Here is a 25,604-nt window from a genome sequence, read left to right on the forward strand (position 1 = left end):
ATTCTGCCGATACAGAGTCCCGATCCGATACCGAAAAAAAAGTGTTCCAAAAAAGAAATATATAATAATATTCAGAACGTGAATTATTTTCAACAAGAACAACATAGAAAAACGCTCGTCTTTATTAAATGCTTCATTGAGTGAGTCCACTCAATTCCTGTCATGCTGCTGAGAACAGCTGCTGACTGACACCCACACAATGAGTCGCCACAGCACACTACCACTAGTGTTTAGCAAGCTAAACGATGATTGACGCATTAGGCGCCTTTGAAGGTAGCGCTCCCAAGCTTCTCTGGCAAGATCAAAGCTTCAATGCCTGTCAATCATCATTAACTTTAGCAAGCAAACTCCAGCTGCCTGCTGACCAAGAAAAGCAGCAGGAGGGAGAATGAGAGGCTGTACGAGCATGAAGCAGAAAAACAAATATATTTTTTTTAATGAAAAACCAAATCCTTCTCATCTGATTCCAATTCTCTGAAATATGGCGCGATCGGCCCGATTTCCGATCACGTGATCGGAACAGGACATCCTTAGTAAAAACAGCTTATTTTCAGAGCAATTCTATTTTGTCTGTCTCCATAATTTGCAGCCAATGAGTAGAGTACTTTTGCCACTTCTTGCTTTGACAAGTGATAGCCCTTACTTGTAGCTGCTCCTCCAGGGCCGCAGTGGCGCTCTCACCGCTGTTCTCGTCCACCACAACCACCATGTGCGTCAGGGAGTTTACTTTCACTTGCTCCGCCTCCAGGTCGTTCTGAAGCTCCTTCACGGGGGGGAGAGTAAGAACAACACACAATTAGCAGTGCTTCCGCAGAGATTACGCGCACCCCAGTGGCTGACATCGGGCCTCTCTAAAGCATCTCTGACTTGACCTTAATGGCTTTCACAAAGCAGCACAATCAAATGTCCTTACTTTATGCTGCTCGATGCGGTCCTTGTAGTCATCTAAGTCTTTAGCCGCCGACTCAGTTTCAATTTTTCTGATGCGATCTTCAGTCTGACTCAGCCAATCAGAAAGCTGCTGAAGCTGCTGCTGCTGGAGTTCCATCAGGACTTCGTGGAGCCTGAAAATGGGGAAAAAAGCTCATTTTTGTCTTGAAACATTTGACACATTGATTACAGACTGACTGGCACAAGCCTAGGGGGAAAGCTCACTGCTTATCAGGTGTCACCTTCATATTGCTTGCAGCCTAGAACATTCCTCGCAGTTGAAAGCCATAAACATCTGGGGTCAACGCTAAGAATGATGACCTCTATCTAGTAGTGTAACTACACTAATCATTAAAACAGCTTCAAATGAGAATTCCTTACCTGGCCTGGCGGTCCATGCTAGCCACGCGTAGGCTCTCCCAGCGGGAATTCAGCAGGCTCATCTGCTCCCGTATTTCATCCTCCACCTCTTCTGACAAGCTGCCCTGGGCGATCAGTTGATTACCGGCTTGCAGCACGTTGCCCACGCTGCTCTGGTGAGCCGTCAGCTCCATCATGAAGGCCTTTCAAAGTCCACAAGAGCCGCACAGTCACAATTTGCTTGGGAAATCGACCTGTTCGTGACAGGCCTTCGAGCGATCATCAACTTTACAAGTTTAATGAAAAGTTTGAATCCTCAAATGACCATGAAAATGACAAACTTTTCACAGTACATTTCTGAACAGGATGTAATTTGGGGCAGGGGGGCTGAAATGACAGACCTGTGATGTACTGTACACTTATGGTACTAATCTGCATGAAAACAACTGTATATTTTTGCTATATGACAATCTGAAGACGAACTAGATCATCGGGCAGTTTGCTTAGATCAATCTTGTTCTTTTTGCTTCAGATTCATGCTTTGTCCTGGACTCCGCACATTATTCACAGCAAATATTCCCATTTAGGCCAAAGGGAATACAGCCAAAGCCCTTTTGCACACTTGGGCAGGCGCAAACACCCCGCTAGCAAACAAGTAGGCTTTAGGTCAGGGCACCATGACGCTGTGAATGATATTTCAAATAGTCATCTAAGGTATTTTGACTAGAAGACGCAATGTTGTAATGAGGCTGCAATGCTAATTATAGCTAGGTAGCATATATTCAAACATGTTTGTGTATAACTATTCCCTCAGTTTTTTTTCCTCTGTTCCTCTAAGATATGTTCTGTCCAGTTGCAACACAATATATACAACCGCGAATGGAGTATACCAAATTTTAATGGAGCACACAGCTGTTTTAGCATTTAAAGGCATTTAAATTTAAAATTCTGTGTAACTGATCTCTCACCTCGTGTGTATGAAACTGCTCTTTAACATCCTCCACATCGTCCGACACCTCGTCCTGGATTTGCAAGGCATCCTCGGCTGACAGCAGCCAGGTCAGTACCTCCTCCAAGGTGGTCTGGTAGGTGTCCAAGTCGGCCTCGAGGACGACGCCTTCCATCTCCTCTTCCGTCAGTGCGTCGGGGGTCTCCGGTCGGGGGCTGTTGCCCGAGTTCCTTTGCTCCATACTCTGAGGAACATAAGAATTTGTTCAAAACTAAACATTTTTTGAGAAAGTGCTTGGGGAATTCGTTCATAGCGGTCAATACAGCTCTCTTAATTTGGGGGGAATTCTGGGACACTTCCTGTTGATTTTAGGGCATTTCCTGTTCACTTTGAATAGCGTACCGCAAGAATGCTATTTTTAGACCGTGACGTCGCCATCGTAACGCGGAAGTGGGACATAATTGACACGCCCTCGAATACAAACTATGTTATTTCTGCTTGTTTTCTGCCGGTAATCTTTCAAAAAAGAACATGCCGATCAAACACTTCTGCTATGAAACTTGTAGAAACGACTCTAGACATTACGACATATGAAGGATGTTTTTTTTTCATACGTTTCCCGACACCAAAAACTCAGAGGGGAAAAATGTGAAGAACGGATCAACTTGTGCGGACGTCAAAAGACCAGTTTAACGCCAGTAAGGTGAAGCCATTCACCTTCATATGCACTAAACATTTTGTTGGGGTCCATGGTCCAACAAAAGACCAAGATGCAAGCTCTTTTGGTATTTGTACTTATTTTTTAGCGTGGCGTTTTGACGGGCTGCTTCTGTCTGACAATGAATTACCTGAAAAAAATTAAAATGGTATCTGATTTCCACTGTTGTTACCTATTTTGTTGTAAAAAAAAAATAAATAAATTAAAAAAAAAACTTTAGTAAGGGGGAAGTGTAAATAAATTATAGAATTAGGATTTGTTATTAATGAAAAAAATTAAAAGTGTTCGTTGGCTGTCACTGAGTAGCATTTCTGATAGCTACACAAAAATAGCAATGTAAATTAACCCCAAGAACGGTCAGAGACGTAATACAACCAGAGGATATAATATATAAGACAGGCCATATTGTGGTAAGGGATAGATTGTTGGAACAGGAGAATGTCATTGTCAGTGGTGTCACGCAATGCACACAAGAAAAAGCTGTCTATAAAAAAGCTACCTCTGGATCAGGTCGGCTCTTTTTCAGCCCTCGACACTCAAGCCACCGCTTTAACTCAACATTTGTATGTTCCTCTACATCTTGACCAGCGAATTTAGCACCAGGGACATCATTTTTGAAAGGAATTGGTAGGTTTGGCTCAGTAAACATCTCGTTCATACACTATTTCTATTCATTTACTATTAGGGACAAATGGAAGGTTGACCTGTCTAGCCACAATTGCTAACGTCATGGATATTAATGAACAAAAGTGACATGTTGCTTGCATTACGCCATTGATTTTAGGTCACTTCCTGTGGGATTTTGGGCCACGTCTGCACCCGTTCCTGTTCATTTATGTCCGTTATATATTGTTGTGCACTTTCAACTGGTTTGATAACATAAATCAATGTAACATTCTTAGCAAATACTGTGTTTTGGTTGTTGAGTTGTGCTAAACATAAACAAGTTTCCCAGGTACAGTCCTTCCGCATTTCTACTCGCGACTTCAGTTTTATCCAACCAAAACAATAGTGGAGCTGGAGTGGCATTACTCATCAAAATCCTTCAAAAAAGACAATTTTGGAAATACCGCATCCATCTGCCATCGTCACGACATGGGGGGACAACATGAAGAAATGGCTAAGAGTCGCCACAACCAAAATAGTTGCACAATCAGGTACCTGAAAATCTATGAAGTATCCAGTTGGATGTGTCCTAATACATGAATATGGGAATTTTGTGTTCATGGAGGCAGATGTGGAACGAAGACAGTGCCACCACAAAGCAGTAACAGGTACATTTATGTTCATTTTGACTACAATTCTGTGTGTTGCGTCACAGCTGAAACATCATTAACTTTGCATTAGCTTCAATGATAAAGAAATGGAAAACAAACACTCATCTACTACAAGTCATCCACGGGCTTTTTACCCTAAATGTATATAAATTCAAGTGTTACACGTTTTATTGCTTGTTTGTTAACAGTTGGAAAACTTTGTTGGGCAAGGGACGACTACTTGATGTGCCGCACAACAACACTTATGTTGATGGACATACAGTAACTCGAGACTACGTGCATTCTACCTTGATGATGGAAGGCTCGATTTATGCTCCACTTCCATTATATTTTTCCAATAATTTTATAATTTGTGATTTATTGACCTGTTTTGCACATGCACCAGTTGTTTTAAATAAAACAAGAAACAAAACAAGTGGCCAGTGTATCAATCTAGACCCAATGTTAACACAGGCTGAACAGATTGGTAGAATTTTGTCCACGAACGATCAACGAAGTGATAAAAACAAACATGCAATCTTTTAGGTGGATGCTTTAAGGTTAAACTTGTGAGCCAAATCCTTAATCTGCTGCTGGTTTCGCTTTAAGGCATATGGCGGGGTAGAGCCACACTGGTGCTTTGAAGCTGGACGCTGTTCAAAACATTCCACCTCCAAGCATAAATATAGGCGCTTCCAGGAGTTCACAAAATCACGCACAGGACAGAAAATCACGGAGTCCCATTTACATCGTGCTGAATCCATTTTTGAAGATTCCGTTTCTTCGTCTGGTTTGATTTGGCAGTTTAAAACTTTTTCTACTTCAACCGCAATTCATGGTATTCTGTCCAAGCCGGAAGTCCGTAGCAGAAAATGTCACAGATTTTCGCTCAGGAAACTTGTCTATACTGTATGCGCTGTATTTTGTGGGTCAACCATTGTTGGATTTTGGCGATTGGGGGGGGGGGGGGGTGCAAAGCGTCTTGTCGCCCAGGGTACCATCTAGGCGAGGTACGCCACTGACTACGACAACAAAAGCACATGAACAGGATGCACTCGTACAGTACCTACCCACTAGCAAGTAGTAAAGATCATCTTTCCCAGAGCAGAGCATTTGAAGGCAGCATTACACATTAATGGTAGTGGCAGAGAGTAACATAATGCGCATGTCAAAAAGAACAATACAGTCGGATTCAGCTGGGGCCATACAAACGCGGATTGAATTTCAATCTCTTTACTTAAACTTCATACATACAGATCAAATCTTATTCACTTAATAATATTGATTTCAATTGGATTGAGGAAAATTACCCATGTAAACATACCTAATGAGAATTACCGTATTGGCCCGAATATAAGACGGTGTTTTTTGCATTGAAAAAAAAGACTGAAAAAGTGGGAGTCGTCTTATATTCGGGGTCTAGACATTTTACCCATTCACGACGCTAGATGGCGCTAGATATCATTGAAGCGAATGCCGAACTTGAGGAGTAGTGTTCTGTCATGACAGATCTCAGCTACTCTCAAGTTTAACCAGTTTGCATTATTTTATTGCAATGTTTTTCCTTATTCAGATTTGTTTCAAGACTACAGTTACAGTTAGACCTCACTTTGATGGTTAATGCAATTATTGCAATTTTGTTTTTTTATCACAATAGATTGGTTTATTTACATTTCAAAAACCAGAAGCCATTCATTTACAAATGTGATTGCTTAATTTTACATATTTAAATGTTCAGATATTAAGATTTGAATGAGGCAAAATAACATGCTTTTTCTCTCAAATATATTGGTATAATCATTTGTTTCAGATGTACTGTAATTATTTTCTGTATAAAAAATAATTTGGTGTTCAAAAATTTTTTCAAACTTGAGTCTTGGAAAAAGAGGGGGTCGTCTTATAAACAGGGCCATCGTATATTCGGGCCAATACGGTAGATGAGCAATGTCACTACGTTTGGTCAAACGGATGACAAAAAAAGGAGCCATAACAGAAGCTTTGGGGCCGTTTACATGGTGACTCTCCGAGAATACGAAAAATGTCAAATTTGCATTTGCGTCTCCATTTGAACAATGTCGTGATTCCGCATGAAAACGATGTAGTATTCATGCCAGGCCCTAGGGGGCAGATTTACTGGGCGACAGAGAATGATGCACTTTGACCCCACCAAGCTCCCTCAGCCCAGCCCGGAAAAAAAAATATGCCCGCCCACTCGAAGCTATGTCATTTTTCTTTTGTTCAAAAAGGCACAAAAACTGAAACGTTCAATATATTTAATTTAAAAATATTATTAAAACAGTAAATTAAAGCCGACGTTCCACCATATTTGCTGTTTTTAATGTTTAGTCGCACCGCCGCGCACGCCCAATGTGACATGTACGAGTGCTGACGTTAACGACGCGGTCTCGCGCCGCAGGAGCCTTTGATATGCATGCCGAGGAAGCCCCCCCTTAGCCCCTGGATTCAGAATCTTCCACTTTGGAGGCAGGATTCAGAATTTTTCGTCTTCGCCTTCAGTCTTCGCTGACATCATATGCACGGGAGGCGAGTCTGCAACTCAGTCATTGAGTCTTTGTGTCGCAGAGTCGCCATGTAAACTGCCCCTTAGTCTTTTGCATGAGGCACCCAATTTTCTTTTTGTGTTTTTAAAAAGGAATGAGATTATATTTTTGCAGCTCGCTTTGCATTGATGTAGTGTGTGTGTGTTCACTTTTTGCTCGACATTTGTTTCTTATATAGCGATGCCTAATCAGCTGCTACTGATTTTAAAATAGAAGCAGGAGTTAAATGAGGGAGAGGCTGGAAGTGACTGTTTTGAGGCATGCGGAGCGACCTGCCCTGCAGTTGAGGAATAGCAAATATGCGGGCCTATTATGGGATGCTGGGAGGTGCCTGCTGACTTGCAGGGCAGGTCAAGCTGCAATCTAGGAGTTAAAAAGTTTGAACTCCCAATCCGGGTCGTCTGAAATGGTACAACAGTTGAGGTGTCACTTAACCACAGAAACCATGGCAGAAATGACTACGGTTGCAAAAGAACTAGTTTGACATTTCTGACATAACGAGAGAAACGCCTGCTCACAATAGATGACTGAACTTCCAAAATGTGACATATCTGGAAAAATTTGTTGCATGAAGTCACAAGGAATCAAAGCCTGAAGCGGGGGAGGGGACCATCCCACACAAAGAACCTCTATTCTATCCCAACCTTCTGGTCACAAAAGCAGAGGCATTACGGATCACTTCCTGCGGCGGGAGGAAGTGTGCCAGGAAAGTAAACCCCAAATCGGACCAATCCGAGACGATCATGTTTTCCAACGCTGCTTCCAGGGTGTGAAGTGTGAGGCCAGAGGTAATAAATAAAATGTAAAAGGTGATTTGGGTGTTTCTGACAACACCACAAAAGACAGTGTACGGTGAATTTTGATCAGTGAAAATCCATTAAATTGACAGACAATTTAAAAACCTTTTTTGCAGTTTTACCTCTACTCGTAAGTTACCTGTGCATGAAGACCCGGACCCGAATCTTCTGCCTCTGCTTTAAATCTGCGCGGTAGCGTCTCCACTTCTCGAATGGATTCCATGCTGACGTCTTTGGGTAACGCCGCGAACAGTGACGTCACGTATAAAAGTATAGACTTCTTGTCTGGTAACTGCACTGCCACATCTGGAAAAGGAAAGATGACGCTAAATGAATATGGTATGAAAGACCATCTGGAAGAGCATGTTTTAGTGCCATTGAAGGGGATAGACGTCCAATACATTTGGACTCTGAATGCGGCAACCTTGTCAGAAAATGCCAAAAAACTTTAGCGTGATGAAGGCGTTGCCCAAAGTGGACACTTTACTATATCCATCTTCATTTTAACCCTTTAGGATGCCTGCCCACCCAGTCTAGATGGATTGGACGTCTATCAACATCAATGGCACCCGAGGTAATTTATTAAATGCTGTTCAGCATAATGGGGGAAAAAATTCATGGAGTTCGGTGCAATACAGTTGCCATTACGACACATACAAGTGAACCCTTCGCCATAACCATCTATATCTTCGAAGTTTTCACCCCTCTCAGGACATCTATCGCCATCAATGGCAGCAAAAACTGGAGAAAAGGGGCCCTCACCTTCGGGATCCAGTAGCCTCTCAATAGCCAGCTGGTCTTTGGCTACAGTGAAGGCGTGCTCCAGTCGCTCAACAGGCCTCATTTGGACCACATCATCCCAAATGAATGCATTAGGCCTACAAATGACATGAAAAACTCCATCACATTCAACATAAAAGGACAAAAAAAATTGTTTTGCACCAAGACATAGTAAAAAAAAATATCGATGTACAGTATGTGCTGAATCTTGCACGAAGAAAAAGACTATGTTGGGACGAGTTTGGAATGTAAAGGATCAGTGATCCACCTAAACCCTGGCCCGAGTCTAAACCAACACTGGCCTTTCTCACAACTCAAAGTCCCATGTGTGTGTGTTTGTCACAGCTAAGGACAAGGGTTACAGAAAGGGGAGGGCTGGGCGAACGAATACCCCTGATGCTCGGCTCATTTGCTTTTAACTCACACACACACCAAGCATGTGCAAACACCAACATAGCAGGTGTAAACAGGATAAGTCAACACACACATAACAGGAGACCCACTCCCATATACAGTAGATACACAAGATCTGTAAAAGCTATCATTTTTCCATCTAACGAAAATATTTCAGCATCCATAATGTGACTTGCTAATAACGACTGATTTGTTTGCATTTGGGGCGACCGTTCTTGTTTGACGAAATCAAAGCATGACAAAGGCTTAATCAGGTATGAAACGAGTATGGAAAAGTGTTTGAACAGCCACCTTGTATGCTGATTTTGGTGCAATATGGTCACGCTATCTGCTTGAAGAATATTGAACCATATTTACGCTGTTATGATTTAAGTCTTTGTCACAAGACAAATCGTATTTATGGTTTGTAAGGTAAGGCTTCATGAATAATAAACTAAATGATAAACAAATTGATTTTTTTTTTTATAGTTAATGAATTGTTTAGAGACGCTGTTGACCCAAAAATAGTCCAAAGCCTTTTTTTGAGCTTTTAAATAGTACATATTGTCTTATTTTTCAATTTTATGGTTTTTATATATTTATATTTTTTAGTTTAAGATGGGGAAATTGCCTTTTTTAATTTACTTCTAAAGTTTTTATTTTTATTTTTATACTAAAAATAATGTTTTCCTGCAAAACATCCTGATAAACGTTTGAATGTATTCTTCCGTTAATGACTGCAAGTTATCCAGGCCCTGAGAAAGCAAAACAGCCCCAAATCATGATTCTCCCTCCACCATGCTTCACAGTGGGGATGAGGTGTTTATGTTGGTGAGCTGTTCCATTTTTCCTCCACACATGACATTATGTGTTACTCCCAAACAATTCTAATTTCGTTTCCACAGTCCACAAAATATTTTGCCAAAACTTGTGTGGAGTGTCCAAGTGCCTTTTTCCATTAAACGAGCAATAATGTTTTTTTTAGACAGCAGTGGTTTCCTCCGTGGAGTCCTCCCATGAACACCATTCTTGGGCATAGTTTTACATATAGTTGATATGTGCTGAGATCTTGGACTGTGCCAGTGATTTCTGTAAGTCTTTAGCAGACACCTAAGGGTTCTTTTTTACCTCTCTTAGTATTCTGCCCTGAAATCTAGGCGTCATCTTTGGTGGAAGGCCACTCCCCAGGAGAGAAGAAACAGTGCCAAACTCTCTTCATTTGTAGACAACTTCTCTGACTGTTGATTGTTGAACATCCAGACTTTTAGAGATGGTTTTGTATCCTTTTCCAGCTTTATACAAATCAACAATTCTTGATCGCAGGTCTTCAGACAGCTCTTTTGACCGAGCCATGATGCTCATCAGACAATGCTTCTCATCAAATTCTTGATGAGACCAGGTGTGTATTTTATAGTGGCCAAGGCAGCCTTAAACCACTCATCCTTGATTGGGCACACACCTGACTTAAATTGTTTGGTAAAAATTGGTTTCAATTGCTCTTTAAGTCTCCTTAGGCAGAGCGTTCCCTTACTTATTTTTCCCTCTTCTGTCATTGTTTGCAAACTATCCTCATTGAAATATGAAAGCCTATAAATGTTTGGGTGGTTTTAGTTAAAGCACTGTTTTTTCACCTGTGTGATTTTGATAAAGATCGGATCACATTTGATGGTGATTTTATGCAGAAATGTGAGAAAAATTCCAAAAGGTTCAAATACTTTTTCATACCACTGTAATATATAATACAGTATTTTGTCCTATTGTTTTTATTGTAAAAAAAAAAAATCTTAGGAAAGATTCATTCAGGAATGTTTTTAAAAAGGGAGGGGAAAAACCCAAAACTGATTAATGCCTGAGTGAAAAACACAAAGTCAATCCACATGATTTACTTTCACGGGCCACACAAACTGGCATGGTGGGTCAGATTTGGCCCCAGGCCGGGAGTTTGACACCTGTGCTTTTCAATGACAATCAGACAATGGGTAGGCCTACTCATGATAAATTTAAAACTTTGTATCTTTTCACATTCATTTTTTGTTCAGTATAAACGCAACTTGATGGCAAAGTGTCGGATGAAGCTGCCTTGACGGCGTTGTCTGACAAGCTCCTCACCTGAAGTGGTGCAGGATGGCGTTGAGAGCCAGACCGTCGGCCCAGCTGGTGGTGAAGTTCAGCACGTTGACCTCCGGGTAAGCGCGAGTAGACTGGCGCACCCAGCTGAGCAAAATCTTTTCGCTGTTGGTTTGTTGGAGGCTGGACATGACACCTTTCATGATGTCTTTCACCTGAATTGAGGAGAAAAAGATGAATTACAAAAAACTGAGTGAAAGTTTGAGTCACTGTAGAAGAAGACCAATAGTTTTGTGGATGTGCGCTCACCTGCCAGTGAAGAATAATACTCCAAATGAGGCCCAAAGTCAGCTTGTGGTTTCCATCCACAATGTCGGTCCCGCCAATGTTTACCAAATCCACCTGATGACGGCAAAACAAAGCAACAACACAAGATTTAATGAAGGAAAAACATCAAGGTCAAATTAGTTGAAAAAGATGAACAGAGCAGACTAAAAAATTAAAACAATAGACAACAATCGAAAACATTTTTTTTTCAGAGGATAAAGAATCTATGACTACAGAGATCCTTTGCCAATTCGCGTCTAAAATTTTGCGGTTTCAATTTTTTGCGGATTTTTCTGAAATAAATAAAGAAATTCACAGAATCCTGTAAGCAAAACGAAAAATGCAGACGGCCCAGCAACAAAGTAACAGCTGACAACGAGGCAGAAGTGCACATCATCATCATTTTTTATCATCACCAATGCCAGTTATAGAAGGTTGCTGTATTTTATTTAAATATGTTAAGATACATGCATGTATACAGTGGTATGAAAATGTGTCTGAACATTTTGGAATTTCTGCATAAAATCACCATCAAATGTGATCTGATCTTTATAGAAATCACACAGATGTCAAAACAGTGTCGGCAAAAACCACCCAAACATTTATAGGTTTTCATATTTTAATGAGAATAGCATGCAAACAATGACAGAAGGGGGAAAAAAATAAGTAAGTGAACTCTCTGCCTAAGGAAACTTAAAAAGCAACTGAAATCAATTTTTACCAAACAATTTAAAACATGTGTGTCCAATCACTGGTGAGTGGTTTAAAGCTGCCCTGTCCACTATAAAACATATACCTGGTAAGAATTGTCTTAATGAGAAGCATTGTCTGATGTGCATCAAGGCTCGGTCAAAAGAGCTGCCTAAAGACCTGCGATCAAGATTATTGATTTGTATAAAGCTGGGAAAGGATACAAAACCATCTCTAAAAGTCTGGATGTTCATCAATTGACAGTCAGAGAAGTTGTCTACAAATGAAGAGAGTTTGACACTGTTGCTTTTCTCCCAAGGAGTGACCGTCCACCAAAGATGACGCCAAGAGTCAGCGCAGAATAATAAAGCGGTAAAAAAGAACCCTTGGGTGTCTGCTAAAGACTTACAGAAATCACTGGCACAGTCCAATATCTCTGTGCACACATCAACTATACTGTATGTAAGACTATGGCCAAGAATGGTGTTCATGGGAGGACTTCACGGAAGAAGCCACTTCTGTGTAAAAAAAAAAAAAAAAAAAACATTGTTGCTCGTTTAATGTTCGCAAAAAGGCAGTTGGACAAGCCGCAGAAGTTTTGGCAAAATATTTTGTGGACTGATGAAACCGAAGTTGAATTGTTTGGGAGTATCACATAACGTCATGTGTAGAGGAAAAAAGGAACAGCACACCAACATCAACACCTCGTTCCCACCGTGAAGCATGGTGAAGGGAGCACCATGATTTGGGGCTGTTTTGCTACCTCAGGGCCAGGACAACTTGCAATCATTAATGGAAGAATGAATTCAAAAGTTAATCAGGATGTTTTGCAGGAAAACCTGAGGCCGTCCGTCAGACAGTTGAAGCTAAAAAGAGGATGGATGCAGCAACAAGACAATGATCCAAAATATCGAAGTAAATCAACTTCAGAATTGTTTCAGGAGAACAAAATACACGTTCTGGAATGGCAAAGTCAAAGTCCAGACTTGAACCCCATTGAGATGCTGTGGCATGACCTAGAGACAGCGATTCATGCCAGACATCCCAGGAATCTGACTGAACTACAACAGTTTTGTAAAGAATAGGCCAAGATTAGTCCTGATCAATGTGCCAGACCGATTTTTTCCATCTGTGTGATTTTGACAAAGATCAAATCACATTTGATGGTGATTTTATGCAGAAATATGAGAAATTCCAAAAGGTTCAGATACTTTTTCATACCACTGAACTTATATAAATCGTTGTTTTATTCTCTATATATATATATCTCATATTATAATCATTACATCTGCAGTGCTTGAAAACTATTTATAGAAATATACATATATGTATGTCCTTAGGCACCACCGCTACGAATTTTGCGGGGGTCACCATTAACCGCGATAAACGAGGGATCTCTGTACTACTACTTCATGTATTTCAGTATGTTCTGTATGTATGTTCTAGGATTGCCACAAAGAATCTTAATAGTCGGCTAATTAATTTTTGAATTACTCGACTAATGGGTACATACATAAATCACATACGAACTGTAATATTACTTGTTGTTTTAGCTGTAAATGTGCATTGGAACCAAAAACAATGCGCTGAGAAAAGTGGGACTATGAATACTTTTAAACATGGAACAGTATCATTGTTTTCCAAATCAAATGCAATAATTTGCAAATATCGCCATGAGTGGCAGTGAATGAATTATGCCATTATACTATGTCTTTACAAAGCACAATTTTACGGAAAGGTAATTTTTTTCTATCGGGAAACACATTTATTAATGTAATTTTGAGTGTGTTAAAGTTGTATTAACTCTTTCATTGCCATTGTCGATGATAGGCGTCCAATCGTGCGGCTCATTCATCTATCAACGTCATTTGCAGCCAGTAGGTTAAATCCATTTCAATTGAGAAAACTTGATTTGAGCAGTTTTGAGTGACGAGCGCGCCTGCAGTGCGAATCTGACGGACAACTTGAGCACAGAAGCAATAGCGAGGCCATGTTTGACTTATTTGGAGAGGATCGAGACAAAGTATGGGACGCGGGAGGTCATGTGTTTAGCTTAATGACACCTCGCTCTACCGCAGAGCCCACCTTTCACCCCGTTTTCTGCTCCCAATTAGCCTCATTCTTCCGCTTCGCTTGCATCCCTCTCTGTGTCCTTATATGTCTCACACAGAAGGCAAGTGTGAATTCACGAGGCCACTTACTTCTCAGGAAAGGAAAGGAGGACATTGTGTGTGCTTTCTAATATCATGTTTACCAAAGCAACCGTAATCTCCGGCGCGCTCTTTCCACCTTCGACATCTCGATTTGACAAAAAAGCAGCAGATTTGTAGCGCACTCACATTATTCTGATGCAGAACTTGAAGTACTTTGTTGACATTGTTGAGCGCGTGCACTCTGGTGGAGCCTCGCTCTTTGGTCTGAAGAATAAGAAATTGAAGAATTAACGCAGCACAATAACGCTTGGAAGAATCATACATATATTCAGAGGAAATGATGGAAAATAGGACGTTAATAGACATTGTGAAGTGGAACCGCAGTCGAAGCCACAATGTGAGCTACCACTTGATAGGAGAATCAATTCTTTCTCTTGAGAACTTATGGAAAGAATGCCAGGCTGAATTGCAACCAGCTGCATATCTTGAAGAAGGCACTGCACTGACTGACAGGGAATTGGAGATTTATTGTTATCCGAGCCGAGCGAGATTAGGCAAGCATATTAAATGCAGATTGTCTGACACTTTCTGCAGCGGAAGGTATTGGAGGAGAGATATGATCGAAGAATAAAGAGCAGAGATGGGATTGGATCATGGAAAGTCTGAAAAAAAAACTAATAGTTTAAGAAACAAAGAATTTGTTAAACACTGGAGAAACTAACCAGGATGTTGCCAGTGAGTCCCTCCAACAGGTCCAGCAGTTTCCTGCCATCCCTCAGGTCAGAGAACATGTCCTTGATGGTTGTTTTGCCCACCTGATTGGACAACACAAACAAAAACATCCACTTGCAGTCTATTAATTGTATATTAACTCATTGGCAGTCATTGGCTTGATGGACGTTCAATCGATTTTGACTGGGAGAGGCTGGGCATCAAATGATCACTGCCACCCTCCCAATACAAATGGACTGGACATCTATAGATGTCAATGGTTGAGTTAATATGCAGGAGCACATGAGCACCAGCAATCTTAACGAAATGTGTATGTTATTCAAATTCTTTCCAAAAAAATTTAAATCGAATAAACACTCACCTCAGAAACATTCACTTCACAATTTGTGAATGAGTTTATTATATAATAATTGATTAATCAACAATTATTCTAGGGATTTACCGATCGGATATTTTGCACCCAAGTCAGAGTAAGAGTAACCTGATTTTGAGAATCTGCTGATACCGAGTCCCTGATATGATACCGAAAAGAAGTTCCAAACATGTTACAGTACTGTACTGTTTGTAGTACTTCCGCTTTTTTTTTTTTTTACCTGTTTCAATCCACTGAAAAATAGCCCAATCAGCCAGATTTCCGATCACGTAATCAGATCGAGGACATCTCTAAATTATTCTGTGATTTCAAGATTCAGTGTTGAATCACACCCACAATTATTGACATGTGAAATATTGCTTTTTTTTTTTTTTTTTTTTAAGTAGATGAATTTTAAAAAATAGAAACGTGAATACACAAACCGCAGCATTCAGCATATTGTTTGCCTTTGAATGTTTTATTGATCGTAAATTACATAAATTTTAGTACACTTCCCACCTTAACTTGGTGTAATTTTAGTAAAAGTAGTCAAATTTAGTGTTGAAAAATTCTGAGCGTTTTTATCTCTCAAATGACAAAACAGACACAACAAACTTCACTTCACAGTATTGTTATTAACAACGGCGTTAGAGTATAACGGTGTTTCTAACGGTGTTATGTTTTTCAGTGGTGAGTTATCTAGTTACATACTTTTCCCATCTTTGCAACGCCATTACCGTTACTGAGGATGTGAAGGGGGGCGTTACTACAATTTGGTCGAATGAAGCGCGATTGTCGACAGTTCATTTTGTCACACATTAGCTGCCTTCCGCCTGGAGAAAGCAGAGCGGGAGGAGGGAAGGGGGGTGATGACGCCGTTGAAAACGCGATGATGATTGGCTAGGTGGGTGGATCTTGCCCTGCTTGACTGCACGCTCTGGATAGTGATACTGAAGACAGTGATAATGTCGATGGGCCAGGGAATTTCAAAGGTAGCGTTCTCAAAACTTGAATTATATTTTGGAATATTTAAGGATAGTGTTCTGCTTATTGTGCAGGAGGCTTAACATATCGTTTCAGAAATTTGCACTGGTTAATGGTCAGTTTACATTTGTGTTTTCTTACAGACTGTAATATATTTGATGCAAATAAATACCAAATGTTCTGACAAACTGTATATAGTGTTTGCACTCTTCAGCTATTATAAACATATTTGATGTTAAAGATGTTATGGAATGTATAATTTAATAGAAGGTGTAGAAGATGGAAAGTAACGTCAGTTACTTTGCTGAGTAACTAAATACTCTTAAAAAGAGGTAACTGAGTTACTAACTCAATTACTTTTTGGGAGAAGTAATTAGTAATTCTAACTGCGTTTTAAAGTAATATTAACAACACTGCCTAACAGTATGTGAGTGACAACAGTAGGTGAGTGAATACATCCGATTATTAGATTCATCAAGATTCGACATGTGACGATTCGATTACGATTCATCAATGTTAAAAAACGATGATTTTCCCTTATAACTTAATGACAGCTGCTACTAGCTGAACGAAATTCAAAACACGTTTGCCACCGGACACCTTATGGGACGCACAAGGTGAGGATGGCCAGAGCAGAAGTTACTGAGTGAGAGATTTACTCCTGTACAAAAGACTCGAAAATAAATTTATGTATGAGAAAGGTAAGCTCCCAGTGGTCACGCTTAGGGTTCTCGTCTGTGTGCCTTATTTTTTTAGAGCGAGAGGGGGAGAAAGGTAGTTCACTGCTCCTTGCCTTTCAGTTGTCCAGCAGTACTTTCAAGTCATGTAATGGAAAAATGTGCTGAGTGTGTCGCGAGGTGAGTACACGAACCCTCTTGTACTGTTTAGCCTTTATCGTTGTTGCGTTTGAGATGTTAAACATTAGCGCATAGCACTAAGCTAATTAGCGCATTTGCTAACGTGTATTTCCATGTCCATTTGTGCGTTGTTTGTTGGTGTACAAAAGTTACTCCAAATGCAGAACGTGTAAAACCAGGGTTAAGTACAGTGGTAACATTACATCAGGGGTGGCGTTAACCGAATATTTTCCGTCGTTGACTGGTTTTTTAAAACGGTGACGGAAAAAACTGAAGTCCATCTGTCATTTTGACAGGTTGCAATTCCCACCCCAGACCATAGAGTGGCGAGTGAGCATATTAATTAGCTATTGTCTCTCTTGATGCATGACGTCGTTGGCCTTACTCGGAAAAATGTCAAGGCAACTGAGTGTTTGCCTGGCACGGCCAGACTGTTCTCCCTGTATTTTTCAAACACTGATAGAAAAGTCTGGGACGCAGCCCATTAACGGCCTCTCGAGTAGGGACAAAATCAATCGACAAATAAGATTTGTTTATTTGCGTGACGTGTTCTTCATGAGCAACGTCACTCTTGCGCGCCGAATGTCGTCTCCACAACAACACGGATGGCGAACGGGAGGGCCGAGAATATGTTCCAATCCGTGGTAAATTCAGTTTTAAATGAGCTAAAACACATCGACACGAGTCATTGACAACAGTCTGGCTCGCGCTAGCCATGTTGAATAAACTCCGCTCTCCTCGTATGTTTACTTCCACGCGCAAGTCCCTCATCCCGCACTCGTCGCTTTGCTAACGTCACGTCTGCCCGTCGCTGATTGGTGCACTCCGCTGTCTGTTTGCCTCTGTTAAGCTTGTTTGGACAGAATATTAATTAAAAATGAATGAAAACTAAATACTATTTGAATATGTCATTATTATCATTTTAAAAATGTAAGTGACGGGTAAAAATAGATTATGACCGGATTTTTATGACACTGTCAGTCAAAATGACAGACAACGAAAAAGTCTAGCGCAACCTCTGGATTACATACATGCGAAATAGTACAGAAATCTGTGAAAACAAGTATACAGTGGGGAGAACAAGTATTTGATACACTCACAATGGAAAAACCCATTGGCAGTGTATCAAATACTTGTTCTTCCCACTGTATGTGTTAAAAGAAGTCTTATTTCTAAAGGCACTTTGTTTTTTCCCCAAAAATGTGGAATTCATTCCACCAGTGTAAATTTTATTGTATTGTTGAGAGAAATAAGTACTTCCTTTGAAAAGTTAATGTTTTTGCAGCTTCTTTTGAAAGAGAGTAGCTTAAGGTCAGATTTGTGTTGTATAGAAATGTTTCTGTTGTTCCTGCTGGGTCATTAGGTTAAGACAACTGTTCAATAATCAAATTGTAGCACCCTGAATCATAATCGAATCATGGGGTGCCTTAGATGGCACACCCCTTGTGACTACACAATCAAAACAAAATCAGCGCAACAGATTAATAAGGCAAAGAATGCTATAAACAGCTCTCTGTGTCAAGCTTACTATGAAAATTAATTACTGCATTAGGTTTACGAGCCAAGTGATGTTGTGTAGAAAAGAGACCTGAATTGTAGTAACTAGATTGTTGTTTTGTTGCATAAACAAGCGGAAAAACTAAGTATAACCTTACAATAGTTACCTTTGAGAACTGTGCATTTATCCATTTGGTGAATGTTTTTTTCTGCACCAAGTCATGTTCATCTGTGGACAAGAAAAAAAAGAGGCTTTTTAATCATAAATACTTTTAAGTACATCCACTAATCAATTTTAGAGCATAAAAGCTGCAGTGAACATTAAAATTAAGTCCAAGTCGCTTTTAGTAGCAAAACGCTATTAATTCTAAAATTGGAAATCAGTGCCAGAAGGAAATGTCAATTAGGGGTTTATAAATGAAAAAAAAAAAAAAAAAAAACATTACAGAAAGGGAGAGAAGGCAGTATGTGTAGTTAAGTGCCACTCTCAGGACACAGGCCGGTGAGTGAAAACACCATGAACCGAACAAAGGGTCAGAGGTTATGATCACCCGGCCGGGTAGTTGTCTGCTTCTTTGTTTCTGTGTGGCCGCTTGCTGGCTGGCTGGAAAAATAATAACATACCATGTGGACATGGATGGATGGACGAGTTAACTAAAACAAGAACTGTAGTTTTTGGACTTTAGTGCGTACCTGAACATAGTATTTCTTCATTTATAAGCCACAGGGATATTCACAATACTAAAATCTTGAGCTCGAGATCAATATTTTTCAATATAATTTATATACAATATAATTTTTCACACTACATAATTTTTTTTTTTATTTTTTTTAAAGATGTCCAATCTATTTCAACTGGGGAGGGTGGCAGCGGATGAACACTTCCATGAGCAAGCAAAAAATTTAACGCCAAGCCCTAAAATGTTAAAAATCTCAAAACCGGTATGGGGTCCGGTGCAGCTGTGCTCTCAACACAACATCGGCATTTCCCCCCCAACTTGAAAGCCTTATCAGCAACCTTCGGAGGCCCTGGGTTTGGCTCAAGTCTTCCAAGCCCTCTACCTTGCCGCCCTCACAGCACAATAACTCCAATTCATACAGTATGTGCTTGCTTCTGACCGCCGTGGCACAGGAATGTCAAACGACTAGAAAAATCAAGGTAGTATTGTGTGGGTCTGAGCACGTGTCTAAAAGAGACATGAAAATCCTTCTCTTGACGAATGTGTCTAAAACAACATTAAGTCCATATTACCCATGTCCTCTTAAGTAGGAGTGGGAACCTCTTGGTACCTCACGATGCGATACGATTTGCGATACAAAGCTCACGATAACGATCTGACGATATGGCGATACAACGATTATCGATACATTGGTCAGGAAATCATTCTAGGATATTCTACAAACAACTAACAAACAGAAAAATAAGCTTCTGCTGTGAATTGGAAAGAGTTTATCAATAGTAGACGTCCAATCCATTTGAACTGGGAGGGTGGCAGCGAATGAACATTCGTTCATTCGCTGCCATCCCTCCCACTTCAATTGAACGTTTATGGCCGTCAGTGGCAGCCAATGCCAGTCATTGATTAATTTAAGTAATTTGGGGCCATTTAAATTTAAATACCTGTTGATTTTCAGTTACTTCCTGTTGATTTGGGGGTATTTTATGGGTCACTTCCTGTTTATTTTTAGTTACAGTACAGGAAGTGACCTGGGAATCACCCAAATGAATAGGCGGTGACTAAAACTCAACAGAAAATGACCTGTAAATGCCCTAAAATGCACAGCAAGGGACCTGTAAATGCCCTGAAAATCGGACAGAATGACGGTGAATGCTCTGGTTTCGAATGAAGGAACGTTCCCAGTCTAAATGGATTGGGCGTCGAGCATCGTTAATGAAGCCTTAGAGTTAACAGACATGATAGAAGATTTTGGTAGCAACTTGTTGGTTCCTTTTTATTTATTTATTTTTTAGACATCTGATAAAACCTTTTGGGATACAAATTATCACGACATATCACCATTTCGATATTTTGTCACACCCCTACTCTTAAGTCACTTTATATGTGGCTGCTTACATACTGCATGTATGGACAAGTGAGTGATGAAGCCAACGCTGAAAATAACATACAACACCACTTATACTGACACATACTAGTATATGACTAAAAAAACATACACACACCAAGTTGAAATAACCGTGGGCAATGGTGTTTTAAATGACCTTAATGAGGATTTTTACAAATAAAGGCAAAAAAATGAGTTTCATTTGTTCTTAATCAAACTCTTTAACTTGATTTTCTCATGAATATCAAATCATTTTTCTGCATTAAAACGTAATTAAACACACTGCTCTTGAAATACAGAAAAAATAGACTCAGTAAAAAACAAAAGATTACTGTTGTTTTCGTCAACGATAAAGAAAATTAAAATATTTTTCGTCAACGAACAATTTTTTCATGACGATGTGGTGAAAACGAGCTAAAAACATGTATTGGGTTACATGTGCTGTCTCTCACTCCTGTCAGTGCTGTTAATGATGTCCTTCAAGCTAGGCTGTATTCCAGGCTTGCCTGTTTTGAAACGCACGGTAGGATTTGTTTTCTTATCTTGGCAGGAGAGAATATGTTGCTTTAGCGTTTAAAAGTCTTTGCTGAGTGACCATCACACACTAAATGTAACTCATAGCATTAGCATAGCATTCACATTTACATTCCGATTAGGCTAATGCTAAAAGCGAGAGTCCTGTTAACACTCTTGATCTTTTTTTTTTTTTTTTTTACATAGATTTTGTGACATCCAGGTGAATATGATTGATTAAAAACGATGTACTGTTTTCCTGTTGAGTGTGTGTTATCACCAAGTTGACGTTGTTCTTGTAGACTAGACAACTCACGATTATTTTCATAATCGATTAATCGGACGATTAATTAAACGATTAATAGATTAATCAGATAGACGTCACTTCATTCAATTACCTTCACAATTTACCTTGAAGTTGTTTTCAGCATGTTGTAAGACGAAATGGCTGACTATTTCCTTCAACTGTGTCGATTAGCAAATTCGTTTGAAATTAATTTATTAATCGATTTAATTGATTAGATGTTGCAGCTTTATTAAGAAGCTAGTTTCTTAAAATGGGCAAAAATTTGAATTGTTGTTTTCCAAAGTAAAAGCAGATTTTTGTTTGTGTCTCATTTTGACCTAAAAATATAATGAAGATATCTGATAATATTCACAACCGAGATGTTATATATTTGTTATAATTTCAAGAATTTAGACAACTTCAAGGTGAAAAAGGTCATAAACGATTAATCAGTTATAAAAATAGTTGTCGATTAATTTGGTCATCGATTAGTTGTTGATAAATTGATTTATTGTTGCAACACTATGTAGACGCTACAATATGTACCCATCTGTCAATGTTCATTCAAAATTGTTCGAAACCTTTGTTTATTTATTAATTTTTGGAGTAAAACTTTTAAATTTTACAGACTAAAACATTTTGAGCAAACGCCAACTAAAACTAGACAAAATTAGTTTTCGTCAACAAAAATTAGACAAAGACAACACATTTTAAAATGACTAAAGTATGACTAAGATTAATAAGAATTATCGTCCAAAAGACTAAGATGAAAATTAAATGGGCTGCAAAGAACACCACCACTGTGACAACCGAATAAAACATCAGAGAATGGGAAGAAATACACTGACTTTATGTGTGGGTTATGGTGTGTTATGTCAACACGCCATGAAGAAATCAAGGCCTTTTTGAGTGACGTCAGGGGTTGAACTCACTAAGTCCTTGCAAATGTCCTCATGTTGTATTTGTGTATTTTCTTTTCTCTTTCTTTTTTTCTACCTGTTCTGTTCATCTGCTTAGACACGGAGAATCGAATCGTTTTAATGCGTCACATGGGAGTTTAATATACTCCCATTGTGGTTGTTCATTATGTTTTACTTATTAGGAGAAAGCAACGAACAGGAAGGGGCATAGGGGGGACAGAAAGAAAGGAAGCAGATTTGTGTGTGATTGTTGTTTGTCCTGTTAAATGAATGATTAAAAGTATCTGTGCATGCGGCACTTTTCCAACATGGCAGGGAAAACCAGTAATATTTTTTTAATCTACTCAAGTCTATCTAAAATACTACTAGCCACTACCAATAAATTCTGTCTTCTAAAACACCGAGAAGGAAACCCACCAATTGACAGCTTGTAATTTCGTAGTAAAGTATGAAGTAAAGAAACCACACGTTAAAAATATGCATGAGCCTTCTCCAGTTTTTACATGCTATCCTGCGTGCAAATTATGGCCTGATAATCACCAACAGCGGATAATTGATGATAATTGAGCTGCCGGTTGATTATATCATGATGAAAAAATAATAAGAGGGGAACTAGTCATGCGTGGAGGAAATTTAGTAAGGAACATTTAATCACAGTACAAGGTCAAGACAACAAATGGACATGAATGAGCTGAACCATAAAAAACATTACAGTAAGTGAGCGTAAGAACAAGCGGTAAGGAACACTTGAAAAAGAATTGAAATAAATGTGATTTAAGAGAATTTTAGCTAGTTCTAAAAGTCTATTGGCAACACAATCCAAATGTGACCCAATGCAAGTTAATAACACTTTGTTTTGCTTGACACAATCACCACTACATGCTGACAATGCACATGTTGTTTACAGTCTCTACATTCATCTGATGGTAAAAAAAAAAAAAAAAAAACAGGAAGTGGTGATTACATCAAGGCGGCGTAATCCCACTGGTGTCTTCCCACGGCTCACTGGCCACACACGCGTCCGCAATTTACTGTATGTACACACAAATGCTGCGTTTCCACTTTAAAATTTAGCTGATAACACGACAGTAGCATTTTTTTTATTATTTTTTTTACATTTTAATAGAACAATCACAATTTAGCATAAGTACTGCAGGCAGCCAGTGAGATACAGTAAATAAAGACTGAAGATCCCATGTAATAATAACAATTATATTAGTCCCGCTGATGGCAGTTTTTTAGCAAACTAGAATGGTTACATAATCCATACCCGAGAGGATTGAGTCTGGGGACTCGACTGAAAGCAATGCAGGAACCCTAAAAACACACAAGATGCACACTTTTCAAATAAATATCGCTTTTATTTCACAGGTGGACAAATGTGATGACCTCAGGCAGGGAGTCACTGAGGTGGAAACCAAACAAACCGTGCTGGATTCCACGGCAACATCACACTGCAAACATGGGCGAGCAAACACAGCAATTTACAAGCCAGGCCACACTTCCTAAGTTCACATGGTTCCACCCCAGTAGTTGTCCTAATCGAGGCTTTTACAAAATCCAGCCACAGTTAACCCATTAACCACAAGGTCACGTGATTAAGTGGCAACTAGCCAGGATGAACTCAGAGATATCAAGCTGGGGTCGTGTATATGTGACTTTTTAAGGCAAATCTTGTGTCCGACAACAGTTTTCCAGGATGAACTTCACCTTCTCATTCAACAGTCAACACAATAGCTGGCTTTCAAGTCATCTGCTCATTGTGCGTCACTAAACTAACTCCTCCTGGAAACAAAAGCGCTCTCACAAAACAACCCCAGCAGAGATGAACTCTCCCTTGCTTGTGTAGGATGGGAAGAATGCACAGAATTCCCATAATTCCCAAATGCATTCCTCCCTCCAAGCTTCCAGTAGTCACTTGCCTCAGCTTGTCACTGCAGCAGAGCCTTGTTGACATGCTTTTGCTCTCAAAGCGCTGGGAATTTGTAGCGGGGAAACCTTTCGTCACCATCACTGACATCTCTGGGGAACCTTTCATAGTTTGAAAAACATCTAAATGTTTATGATTGTATTATAATGCCACAACGTGATGTTAAGGGGCTCCATGTTTTACGAGTTCCATTCCTACAGACAGAATTGTCTGAACACATTGAAGTCGATCACAAACTTACGCTAACACAAGAGCAAAAATGGCAAATTACAGTATTGTAAATATTTACATTAAAATAGAAAAAACGTGAATACAGAATAATACCTTCGTGTTTCTTCAAACTATACAGGATTGCACTTTCATTTGACAGAGCAATAAATGCATTTAAAAGATATATTAAAATACTTAAAGTGTATGTCAACACCTGGGGAAATGCTAATATTCCATCATTTATCCATAAACGAATGCCTTTTGGATTAATATCATGTCACTTCGTGTAATTACACACATCGCAACACCAAGAAAATGAAAGAAATTTGGGGCAATTTCAAGCTAAAAAGACCCGCCCCCGAGATCCCGGAAATCTGGCAGATTGTGGGCGTGACATCAAAACAAGGAAACAACCGGCTCGGTGCTTTAGTACTGAATGGCGGCGATGATGGCGGACAATTACGTTTCTAGTTGCAGCAACGAATCCGACGTAACGAACATTCTTCTAATGGTGACGAGGAGAGTTATGAACCTTTCTTTGGTGTTTTGGGTTATCAATTTGAGCCCAAACGAAAGCCAATGCAGTCTAATGAAAGGATCATTGAGGGGAGCAATCACACTGATGAAACCCCGACAACAGTTCGTGTGGGAAACACCAAATGGTATGTTTTGCATTTCTTTTTGTGAAGCTGATAGACCGTGACCGCAAAATAATGTATAGAATAATTATCATTTAATATGCTATCATCGGTTTCGCTCTGCCAACCGACACAAATATGAATGGGATGAGAGCAGGGGTTCCCGGTGTGATTTGGGTCTTTTTTTCACGGACCGGTGTCCCTCTTTTATATTCAGTTGGACTCGCAATGTTATCCAATGGTGCTAAAAAACTATTTACATCACAAACATACATGTGCAACACGGAAATGGCGTAAATTAACGCTTAACGACGCGGCGAAGTCGTTAAGTGAGAGGGCTACGTGCAGTTGTTGTGTGCGCCAAACATGGCAAACGTAAGTTAATATTCCTTTCTTTAAAGTAAGTTTGTAGTGTGTACTTAGGAATCGCTGCATTCGTGGTCCTTTTTAACATTACGTGCATGCCAACTTTGTCAGAACAATGGCAATGTGCGGCAGAAAAATACAGCAAATATAAAATAGCATTTTTTTTAGCCCCGTCGTGTTAAAGTGCCTGTGACACGAAAAAGCATGTTTATTTCATAATACACGCGGTATTTTATGCCCCTGAATGATATGGGCCGCTTGGATGTGTGTGGAA

At 39.6% G+C, this 25,604-nt stretch overlaps 1 protein-coding gene across 6 annotated transcripts in view; it reads right to left on the reverse strand.

Moving 5' to 3' along the window:
- The window catches only part of utrn (utrophin), a 327,279-nt gene that overhangs the window by 280,686 nt on the left and 20,989 nt on the right, over window positions 1-25,604 (reverse strand). For all 6 annotated transcript variants that reach the window (XM_057822866.1, XM_057822869.1, XM_057822867.1 and 3 more), the window contains 11 exons: window positions 18,571-18,632; window positions 14,704-14,796; window positions 14,168-14,245; window positions 11,121-11,213; window positions 10,854-11,026; window positions 8,334-8,449; window positions 7,711-7,877; window positions 2,259-2,483; window positions 1,312-1,493; window positions 914-1,064; window positions 644-763 (listed from right to left, as the gene is read on the reverse strand). In XM_057822866.1, the coding sequence (XP_057678849.1) occupies window positions 644-763; window positions 914-1,064; window positions 1,312-1,493; window positions 2,259-2,483; window positions 7,711-7,877; window positions 8,334-8,449; window positions 10,854-11,026; window positions 11,121-11,213; window positions 14,168-14,245; window positions 14,704-14,796; window positions 18,571-18,632 (1,460 nt within the window). The remainder of the gene's footprint in view (window positions 1-643; window positions 764-913; window positions 1,065-1,311; window positions 1,494-2,258; window positions 2,484-7,710; window positions 7,878-8,333; window positions 8,450-10,853; window positions 11,027-11,120; window positions 11,214-14,167; window positions 14,246-14,703; window positions 14,797-18,570; window positions 18,633-25,604) is intronic.

This window comes from Corythoichthys intestinalis, chromosome 19 (assembly GCF_030265065.1).
Source record: "Corythoichthys intestinalis isolate RoL2023-P3 chromosome 19, ASM3026506v1, whole genome shotgun sequence".
Classification (NCBI taxonomy): domain Eukaryota; kingdom Metazoa; phylum Chordata; class Actinopteri; order Syngnathiformes; family Syngnathidae; genus Corythoichthys; species Corythoichthys intestinalis.